The sequence below is a fragment of the Pagrus pagrus genome, assembly GCF_965226575.1.
Source record: "Pagrus pagrus genome assembly, chromosome: 14".
Classification (NCBI taxonomy): domain Eukaryota; kingdom Metazoa; phylum Chordata; class Actinopteri; order Spariformes; family Sparidae; genus Pagrus; species Pagrus pagrus.
This window is the reverse complement of record NC_140198.1, coordinates 16,597,345-16,608,922: the sequence shown is the minus strand read 5'-3', so window position 1 is coordinate 16,608,922 and position 11,578 is coordinate 16,597,345. Positions and strand designations below refer to the sequence as shown.

Here is an 11,578-nt window from a genome sequence, read left to right as displayed (position 1 = left end):
GAGAACTTGTCCCTGTAAAAACCGGCTGCGGTCGAGCCACGACGGAGCAATAATTGTGGCGATACTTTTTAAAATACGGACTGAGCGATGAGAAATCGATTACTTGAGAGTAACGAGCCCCGCATATGCAGTATACTGGTGAGCTAGCAGCAGAGAGCAGCGACCTGCTGCAATTGTGTGAGGGCGCCGCTGGGTGAGTCCCTCTCTCCGCTGCTTCTGTCTCCACAGCTCCCTTTTCCCAAAGAAAAGAAGAGGAGAACTAGGTCCGGGGAGGAGGGCCGCCGCCATTATCGGAAAGCTGGCACAAATACCACTTTCACACACGCAATCTGCTCACAAATTAACCGAGACATGAACCATTTCTGTTGCGGTAGAAGCGTATTTGAGACGAAACACCACGGCGATTGCAACAAACTCACCCGTTGTCTCGTGTGCGCGACCGGCCCAGCATTATGTGGGCACAACAATGGACAGAATAATTATTGAAAAAGCAACGTGGTGAAGCGAGGAGAAGACGGCTAAGCTGATTTTTTTTTAAAACGCCCGTATTTCTCGTGAAGGAAACCCCTTGCGAGAACACAACTGGATTGTTCTATCATATGGAGTATTTATTTCTTCCTTCCCCGTGTTTAATTGCAGCGAAAACAGCGGTGCTAAACAAGAGAATCCCGGCATGGGTGATGGATATTTAAATCAAAATCGCCCGATCGCACAAGTTGCAGTATTATCAGTGATATCTGTGAATTGAGACGACAAATAGTGTCTTCTGCGGCTTTATGCTTATGCACATCAGGCGGCGAGGGCTGCGGCAAGCGCTGGCCTGACAGATGCAAGAGGAGAAAGGGAGAAATGCGATGGTATGTACCCTACATGCTTCACTCCTCGTCTTTATGGGCTGTTTCCCGGTGAAGCTGTCGAGTGCTACACCCTAGACAGCTGGGTAAATACATTGTCTTCAAACATTGTCTGTCGGTGTGGAGAAGGTGGGCTATCCCACATTTGGGCTCTGCATTTTCATTATGTAGACAGCGGGCCTGGCGTGGTCAGCCCCTCTCTGTGCACCCTGAAGCCCATGTTAACTGTTAATCCTTTGCAAAACACATAACGTTACCACATTTATCTAAGTAAAGCAGGTTATGTAAACGAAATTGCTTGAAGATGCCTTTTAGTGAACTGTGTTTTGATGGTGATAGACAGGGCAGTTCATTTGTTTTTATTGGAAAGGAGAACTTGTCTGTTCATTTGGGTATCAGGCCTAGCTCAGCTGAGCGGTGTGGACTGCCCATGGTTGCTTTTGACCCTGCCTGAGCTGTTTGCTTCTGATGTGTTGTCACTTCATGTGACAGGATATCTCAATATGAGGCTATAATTCCTCCTTTTGGCTCAGTTGAATCACACGCACATGAAAGTGAAAGTCTGCAGTGGGTCAATTTTGTCCTTTTTTTTTTTATAGAAATCTTGAGCTGCAGAATTGCATCAGTGCTATAGTAATGGAGGCATTAGTCAATGCTATAATAATGGAAGCATTACCATTACATGTCTGAAAGGGTTGAGGAAGTTCAGTGTCCTTTGTCATAGATTGTACTTGTCCGACTCTGTCGATAAGTCCTGCATTCATTCATTCACTCATTCTCATTTGTCTTTGAGGATTGGGCTGATAGCTGCTGTTTCATTTAGGTTGAAGAAACTGAGGTGTCCACAACATGCCGGTAGTCATTTTCATGCTTGTCACCTAGATCACTGATCAGCTGACATGGTAATTTAAAGAGCACCACTCCCAACATTTCATGTAGGTTTAGTGTCATTGATTTTGATACTGGTTTGATATAGGAATTTATCTGCAGATGAGTGGACCAGAACAGAAGAAATGAGTTGATTAATCAATTATGTAAGGTTAATTGGCAACAGTTAGGTTAAAGTAATATTTAAAGTGAAGTACTACTTAAGCAAAAATGCCAGCTTCTCACATGAGTTACAGTATTTGCTGGTTAGCTTAGTTTTCTTTGATAGTTAAGTAACTTTGGGTTCAGGACTGTTTGTCAGTAGAAACAAGCAATTTGAAGATGTCACCTGTGATGGGTTTTCCAAAATAAACACAAAATCAGCAGATTAATTCAGCAGTGCCCTAGAATGGGCAATACATCATCAGTTTAATGAAATGTGCAAAAATCTGTGTGCTTCCTCATATTAAATTGTGTTAAGTTTGGCTGTTACTTGTACTGTAACTACAATCTATGCCCCCTGCCAGGAGATAGTATGAATTGTTGACATTGCTGCTCCTGTGACACTGTCTTCATTATGTTTTTATTGATGGCTAGATACGATGCCAAAAACCGCCCAGTGTTTGATAACAGCTCGGTGTGCTTTGTAATAATATTAATGCAGTGATTTCACACATATGACAATTAATTGCTTTTGATAAATGGTCACACTTGATACAAGATCAAGGCCGTAGTTGTGATCATGAATGGTATTTAAAGCCTAATAACCAGTTGAATTCAGAATCAAAGAGCAAACATTAGTTCCTCTTGAACATTATACCTGACCTTCAGGGGATTGAGAGAATCCATTGCATCAATATCATTTGGTATTCAGAGGCTATGGGCACAAAAATGAATAAAATGTGACTCTTGACATTCTCATAGTCTTATTTATTAGAGATCACTTGTTTGTGAAGAGGGATAGAAATGTATGCATGTTGACAGACATTTGTAACACCACAATAGTCCATTATCACACGAAGCGGCCTGTTTTACAGCAGTATGTTATTATTTTATATGTCGAAAGGTTAAGGGTCTGACATTTTTCCCATTGGTTTTTCCATTCAAAATGTGGTTTAGTTGATTGCCCAGTTTGTCTGATTTCTTTGTTGTCTTTTGTTTGTTTTTGACAGGATCTGATTCATACAAGGAATGAATGAAAGAACTCTCTGCTCATATCACTACGCTGCCATTTATTAAGATCGACGCCCAGCAGAAGAAAGTGAAATCTGATATCCACTGTGGATCAGCAACTTTATGGACAAATATTCAAGTGAACTCCTTTATACAGTGCCTGTTTATGGCAGGATGAGCGTCAGCAGACTATGATGGCGAAAAAGCAAGATGCCCGATCGCCCATTTACAACCTCATTGTGGTGGGATTGTCCGGAACAGAGAAAGAGAAGGGGCAATGTGGGGTTGGCAAGTCCTGCTTGTGTAATAGGTTTGTGCGGCCTAGTGCTGATGACTTCTACCTGGACCACACATCAGTGTTGAGCACCAGTGACTTTGGGGGTCGAGTGGTCAATAATGATCACTTTCTGTTTTGGGGGGAGGTGTCACGGGTTCTGGAGGAGGGACCTGAGTGCAGGATGCATGTTGTGGAGCAAACTGAATTCATTGATGACCAGACATTTCAGCCACATCGTAGCACTGCTATGCAGCCCTATATCAAACGAGCAGCCGGAACAAAGCTGGCTTCAGCAGAGAAGCTCATGTACTTCTGTACAGATCAGCTCGGCCTCGAGCAAGACTTTGAGCAAAAACAAATGCCTGAGGGCAAGCTGCAGGTTGATGGCTTCCTGCTTTGCGTTGACGTCAGCCGAGGCATGAACCGCAACTTTGATGACCAGCTGAAATTTGTAACTAACCTGTATGGTCAACTTAGCAAGACTAAGAAACCAATTGTGCTGGTCCTCACCAAATGTGATGAAGGAGTTGAGCGCTACATCAAAGATGCGCATACGTTTGCGATCACAAAAAAGAGTCTGCCAGTAGTCGAGACATCTGCACGCTCAAATATAAATGTGGACCTTGCCTTCCTCACTTTGGTTCAACTTATCGATAAGGGCAGGGGCAAGCCCAAGATCATTCCCTATTTTGAAGCCCTGAAGCTCCAGAGTCAGCAGATAGCGTCTGCCAAAGATCGCTATGAATGGCTAATAAATCGTATAGTAAAGAATCATAATGAAACCTGGTTAAACACCAGTCGACGAATGAACACCTCCCCAGAGTACAAAGAGTATGTGTTCCTGGAGGGAACGGCTAAATGCAAGAAGCTTTTTCAACAGCATGTCTACCGTCTGAAGCAGGAACATATTGAGAGGCGTCGCAAAATATACCTAAGCACTCTTCCTTTAGCACTTAGTTCTTTGGTGCCTGACCTGGATGAGATAGATCAACTGAGCTGGTCTGGGGTACAGAAGGTCCTAGAGTCTAAGCAGCACTTTGCCCACTGGTTTGTTGTTCTGGAGGACTCGCCATGGGAAGATACATCTCACATTGATAACATGGAGGATGAGCGAATCCCTTCAGACCTACTGGAAACTGGTGAAGCAGAGGATCTATTTAATGCCCACCTGGAACATCTGCGCAATGAGTGCAGACGGGCAGAGATGAGGCTGGAGTTCAAACATAAATTAGCTTCCTCTCCCTTTGTCACACCTGGCAAACCTTGGGAGGAGGCCCGCAGCTTTATCATGAATGAAGAGTTCTACCAGTGGCTTGAGGAGACAGAGTACTTAGACCTGTACAACCGGCATCAGAAGGAGATCATTGATCGTGCTAAAGAAGACTTCCAGGAGCTCTTACTGGAGTACTCTGAGCTTTTTTATGAGCTTGAGGTGGATGCCAAGCCAAGCAAAGAGAAGATGGGGGCAATCCAAGAGGTCTTGGGGGAGGAACAGAGATTCAAGGCGCTACAAAAGCTTCCTGCTGAAAGAGATGCTCTGGTATTGAAGCATATCCACTTTGTCTATCACCCTACCAAGGAGACCTGCCCTAGCAGTCCTCACTGTGGAGATTCTAAGATTGAACAAATCTTAGTGTCACGTTTCCCCACGTGTTACCCCTTCTTAGATGTGAAAGCTCATTTCGGGGACACCAAGGCCGACAGAATTAACCTTGTCATACTGGGAAAGGATGGACTGGCCAGAGAATTTGCCAATGAGATTAGGGCTCTCTGCACAAATGATGACTGGTATGTGTTAGACGGGAAGATGTATGAACTGACACTGCGGCCTATCGAGGGAAATGTACGTCTTCCAGTAAACTCCTTCCACACCCCCACCTTCACCCCTCATGGATGTCTGTGTCTGTATAATTCAAAGGAGTCTCTCTCCTATGTGGTTGAGAGCCTTGAGCGACTTAGGGAATCAACTCTAGGTCGAAGGGATAGCCAGCTAGCACAGCTACCAACATCACTGCTTTTAGTCACTAAAAGAGGCGTCGGATCATATGTGGATATAGGTGGAGAAACTGCCTTAAACCTAATAACACAGGGACAGCAGGTCGCAAGGAGACTGCAGTGTAGCTTTTTAGACCCTGCTTCCCCTGGTGTGGGCTATGGCCATAATGTCAATGAGACCCAAATCAACCAGGTGCTGAGGGGCCTTCTGGATATTAGGAGGAGCACATCCTTCAGTAGCAGCTCCCCACCCCTCCTCCCTGAGCCTCCAGGTCTCCGAGACTCTCCTCATCAGCCGGCTCCTGAGGCAGACCTTCGCATTGTCATGTGCTTAATGTGTGGAGACTCGTATGATATTGAGCAGCTCCTGTCCCCTTTCCTTATGCATCAGCACTGCAGGCCCATGTCTAATAGTGGCACCTCTGTATTGCTGGAGCAGACAGTTGGTGGACACAAGCTGGCTATAGAGCTTTCTCTGCTCTCATACCATGCCTCCTTCACTTTGCGGAAGAGCAGGTTAGTACACGGCTACATTGCTGTGTACTCTGTCTCAAGAAAAGCCTCCCTGGAGACCCTCTGTGCCTTCTTGTGTGAGGTTCAGGACATTATCCCAGTTCAGCTGTTGGCAGTGGGAGACAGCCAGGCAGAGCTCACTGACAGCGACTATGCCTGTGAACAGCTGATCCAGGGGGAGGAGCTAGCCCATGAGATTGAGGGTCGTTTCAATAGTGTGGTTTGTGGATCCGGGGGCGTGGTGGGAGGCCTGCACAGGATAGAAATGTTCCATTCTTTTCTGATGGAGGTGGTGGAGAAACGCAACATTGTGGAGGCCACACACATGTACGATAATGTTGCTGAAGCGTGCACCACTGAAAATGTGTACTCCCCACGCTGCAGTTCTCCCAGTCCTGTCACCATGTTCCTGGATTCAGAGGATGATGTAGAGCCATCACCACCATACTATGATGGCACACTCACTTCTCATAGTGGGGGCTTCAACCTGCCAGACTTAGACTCCAGTGACATCTCTGTCATCTCTGATATCAGAGACTTTGAGAACAAACTCAACAACAAAGTACCCCCTCAAGTGAGAGTTAAACCGGGCGTCACTTTTGACTTTCGGAAGGTGAGCCGCAACCCATATATCGATACCCTAGGTCACCGTCGCTCCCTCCCTTCAACTGTTACCTGGGTTCCCGGTGGGGATGTGGGCTACGATCCCTCAGACTATGCGGAACCCATCGATGCCGTTTCAAAACCCCGCCCTAGCAATGAAGAGATCATCTACTCAGTGCCACACGACAGCACACAAGGCAAAATCATCACCATCCGTAACTCTAACAGGATGCACTCCAATGGAAATGGCTCAGACAGTGAAGCAGACAGCAGCTCTCTGGAGCGAAGGAGGAAGTTCTCAGCAGTGGGGGTGAAGCCTCGTCTGTACCGTGATCGCTCCAAGCGGCTTGGCAAGTTCAGCAGCTTCCGCACAAGCTTCATAGGCAGCGATGATGAGATGGGAGCTCTTCCAAAGTCCAAGGAAGATGACTTTGGGACTCTGAAAGGCGAAAGTCTTGTTAACGAGGAGAGCGAGGACCCAAAAAAGAGGAACATTCTGAAGAGCCTGAGACGAACAGCCAAGGTGGGTATTATTATATCTCCTTTTTTCATTTTAATCCAGAAAAAGAACCTAGTTTTCATTTACTTGTCCATAATCTTATACACAAATGGTTGTTAATTCATTGCTATTATTATCTCTATAGGTGTAATAGTACTATTACAGAAAGAAAGTATAAAAACACTGAGGTGACTGTTAAGTGAGCATTTTTAAACTATAATGTCTGGGGGAGGATCTAGACATTTTGACTGAGTGTGAGTAACTCCTGATTTGCTGCTGATGTGGAACGCCACATTTTGAGTCCAATGAGTGCCACTTAGTATCAATATAATTACCCCTGTTTGAGACACTCAGTCCTCCGTCTCTCCTTCTTCGCAGAAAACCAGACCAAAGCCCCGTCCAGCTATTCCCAAGCCCCCGGAGAGCATTTACTTTGGGGTCCCCCTAGTGAATGTGGTATCCCCTGACAGACCTATCCCACTCTTCATCGAAAAGTGTGTCCGCTTCATTGAAACAACAGGTATGTTGTTCTGTCTTTTAACTTTACATTCATGTGATGCATTCAAATCTGATTTAATGTTCTCTCCTGAGAAATTGTAATTTTTCTGTGGGTAAACATGTTTTTATAAGTTAATGTTATTGATTAGTCATATAAACATGCTTACTTAAATCTAAACCAGTGCACCTGATCATGACCACAATGTGATGTTAAAGTAATACAAGTTCTCCTCTAAAAACTGCCAGCATCTGTATTGTCATGGCTGTTTGCAGCGGGGCTAATGAAGTGTTTGTGCTTTGCTTGTTTCACACTGTGCCCCCCCACGTCTTCCCCCTTTGCTCTGCTGCGCTCATCTTTCCTCAGGCCTGAATACAGAGGGTTTGTACCGCGTAAGCGGCAACAAGTCAGAGATGGAAAGCATGCAGAGGCAGTTTGAACAGGGTGAGTCGCTCATCAGACTTGTTTGAACCAGCTGTTTGACATGTAATTATGTGACTGTCTAATCAAAACATAAACAGAGTTAACAAAGGAAAGTGTCATGCAACTGATTGTTCGGTCCTGATGACAGCTACTACTGATGGGCTTGTTTTCTCTGATCTCTTTAACTCTCTCATTCTCCTTGTGTAGACCACGGATTAGACCTAGTGGAGAAAGACTTCTCCATAAACACTGTGGCTGGAGGCCTCAAAAGCTTCTTCTCTGAGCTGCCTGAGCCCCTGGTGCCTTGTGCTCTGCAGGTGGACCTATTGGATGCTTTCAGTAAGCAAACACTGCTGGGCTGGGAGGGTCTTTACTACAACATAAAAAGATTATTTCTTTAGAAGGGAAGAGGGAAGGGAAGGTTTTGGCAGACCTGAAGAAGACAAGAATAGTTTTCCTGGTAGTGGAGAGAGACATTTTAGTATTAAATTACTGTGTTCTATGATGAGCTCTCAGTATTAATGGTCACTTCTCCGCGTGTGTGCAGAAATCAATGACAGAGAACAGAGGCTGTACACCATGAAGGATGTCCTGAGGAAGTTCCCCAGGGAGAATTATGATGTCTTCAAATATGTACTGAGCCACTTACACAAGTAAGTTCCCTATATGCTGTTTAAATCACTTCCATGCATTTGTTGGTCTTTTGTGGTAGACACCCATCTGTTTTTCTGCACTGTATGAATAAATCGGTGTCTATTTGCGTGTTTTTCCCAGGGTGAGCCAGCTGAACAGGTTGAACTTGATGACCAGTGAAAACTTGTCCATCTGTTTCTGGCCCACTCTCATGAGGCCGGACTTCACCACGATGGATGCCCTGACTGCCACACGCACCTACCAGACAATCATCGAGACCTTCATCCACCAGTGTGCATTCTTCTTTTACAACCAGCCTCTCCTCGACTCCCCCACCGGCCTTGCGGGCCTCCCTGCCTCACCCACCACCACCCTCAGCGGGAGCTCTGCCTACTCTTGTTACCGCTCCTCTCCTCCTCACACCACCCCACACTTCAGCCCCCTGCAGCAGTCCCCTCCCACCACCCCACAGTCTCCCCTGCAGTCCCTGCTCCCTCCCCTCCACCAGCACCCCCACTCCCACCATTCCCCTGCCGAACAAGAGACACTGTGAGAGACGGTGAAACCACGTGTGCCCATGATGATGCTGGACCTTATCACCAACACACACACACAGACACACACATACACACACACAGACACACACTAAAAAAACGAAACATGTGCACTTGCACGCTACATCTTTGATCATGGACAAGCTAGGTTATGAAGAGGGGAGGTGGGAAGTATCTGAGAACCTTCCCTCACCTGTCATTTGTATCCATACTTGTGTGCATCAGGGCAGGCTACCATTATCAGTGACTCTTCCTCTGCCCTCTGAACCCCTGATCACCTGGAACAACAGGCCAGAAGTGGAGGACAGAGGTTGCCGTCACAGCGAGCCTCTCCTCTGTTAACAGCCACCACTTATCCTACACTACCAAGAAATAGAAACCTCGATGCCAAGCTGGAAGAATTGATTTGTGGCCACCATGTTTTTATCTGCATAAAACTGTTTTAGTTTATTTTCTCATGAAAGTACTGCCACTGGATTTTTAGACTGTTCCTCTGTAGGTCCTTTGGGCAGCAGTTTGCTCCATATAGCAGAGGTTCCTCTGTCTGCCTTTGGGGTTTTTCTCCCATTGGCTCTACTTGAGGGGGTCAGCATGGGGAGGGAAGTGGAGGGAAGGCAAGGGAAGGAGGGGTGGGTTGGGTTCACATCCAGGGATGCACTTTAATGATCACTGTTGATTTTCCCTCGAAAGGGTTTATTTTTTGTTGACATACTGTTTTCTTGAGTGTTTTTAATTTCACAGCTCAAACAGCCATACCTATTGCCTCTACAGAGCTCTGGCAGATCAAACTTTGTTTACATCAAACTTGTTTTTTTGTATCCACAAACTTATCTGAAGCACTTTTTTGATAGTGTAGTGTTTAATTAGAAAAAAATGCCACATTGATAATTGTTCATATTGTTTGTTTTAGTGGTTGAGTGTGGCATCAGTGCAGGCTTGTGAAACAAGATCTTTTTTGTAAAAACTTAAGTTGTTGGAAGTTGATCCAGAGGTCCCATTTTTGGATGGGAAGTCTGAATCCACTCATGTTCCTCATTCATCCAGCCATGTGAAACTAGGTTTCTTTTAGAGTTTGTCCTCTTTCTAGCTGTCGGTTGATCAGAGTGGATGTTTAGGGACGTTGGGGTTAATTAGACCATTGTAATATCAGAGAGGACTTTGCCTGCCATCAGTCAAGTGAAGGAGAAATCTTTGCCATTTTTGAATGTGTAACGTAGTCATACCATAACTCTACATTGCAATCTGGTGACCATGGAAACCAAACGCTTGAAACATGATAGGTTGCTGGATGTGTCGCTGTGGCTATCTTATCAAACCAAGCTCTTTGTACTCATCTAATGTTAAGGACCTTTAACTCCGAAGGTTTAGTATTCTCAACGCACTGTTACCGCTAGTCCTGCTATACAATACAATGACCAGTAGAAGTTAAATGTTTGTGAACGGGGCACATTCAGGAAGCAACACCGGTCGTTTACCTGCTCTAGTGAATTAGTTTTGTGCTGGCATATTGTCCTCCCTTTTTCATGGAAAACAAGCAGCACCGTTTCAGTGGTAGCACTGTTAATGAAGACATGATGATTTTAACCATTAAACCTATGAGAGGAGGCAGAAGTGTAAATGGACGCCCAGACATAAAGGTTCTGGATGATTGTGGCTCTGTTATGGTTCTTGGTTGCAACAATGAGCAGACTAGTTAGATTATTGGTTGCAGTAGTATTTGGGATCATCACTTACTGGTACTTTTGGAATCACAATGCTGTTGGAAGTCAGTCATTTTACTTCTTCATCGGGCTCTTGTCAAACTGCTCCAAGCTGTTAGCTGTAACATTGCAACTGGCGCAGAAACAACCAAGCAACTGTCCCACTATTAACGCGATTCCTGGGAGTATATAACCGTACTGCATTACTTGACTTCTGACACAACTTTGGCAAATCTGCCGTTCGACGAGCAAAAAGTGAGTGCATACTACTCTATAATGGTTGTTTATTTGTATGTTGGGGAACACCACCCTTTAGTCAATGGTAGAAAACATTTCTAGTGTGTATTTCAATGATTGAAAGTCCATTTTTACAATTTTTGTGAATGGTTCAAGGCCACTTAAGTTTAGTGCATGATTTAAAAAAAAAAGAAAAAAAGAACACACCAAGGGAGAAGGATGAAAGCCTCTTCCTGTTTTAAAACATGAAATTAGTACGAGAACAAAACAAATACTAAAGAGAAATAGCTGAAACGTGAAAGTTTATGTACTGTGCACCAAGAGCAAACCATGGAATTTGTCTGACTGAGAAAAGTGTTTGAAGATGAAGGCCTTATGTGAACTGTATAATAGTTAATAAATTAAATCTTGTAAAATTGTCCTCAGCTTTCTTGTGGTGCATGTGTTTGTGTTTCTCATTGAGCCTTTTACATTCTGACACCTACCTGCGTCCATTAATGTCCCAATATGTTAACCTCAAGTTTGACATGAGATTGGAAAATCATTGTAAAAACTGCATTTTCTAATTATAATTTACAAGGCCACACAAAAGCAGCTGGATAACTATTGTCACAACAATGAATGGGGTCCAGGGAATCAAGAATATCAAGCGTATAATTTTGTGGGTTACAATTTTCAGTATAATGTGAAAATCGAGGAGAGGGCCTGTGACAGTTTATCTGAAAAGCCCCATTGCGCCCTGCTGTCATCTGAC

The 11,578-nt window shown here is 44.7% G+C and overlaps 1 protein-coding gene across 1 annotated transcript; it reads left to right on the top strand.

The window, feature by feature from the left end:
* Positions 1–33: 33 nt before the first annotated feature.
* Positions 34–11,245, top strand: arhgap35b (Rho GTPase activating protein 35b). Its single transcript, XM_084373622.1, has 7 exons — positions 34–857; positions 2,894–6,805; positions 7,160–7,301; positions 7,644–7,721; positions 7,908–8,039; positions 8,248–8,353; positions 8,475–11,245. Exons 2-7 carry the CDS (start codon positions 3,086–3,088, stop codon positions 8,884–8,886), a joined length of 4,590 nt encoding a protein of 1,529 aa, XP_084229748.1. The 5' UTR covers positions 34–857; positions 2,894–3,085; the 3' UTR covers positions 8,887–11,245.
* Positions 11,246–11,578: the final 333 nt, after the last annotated feature.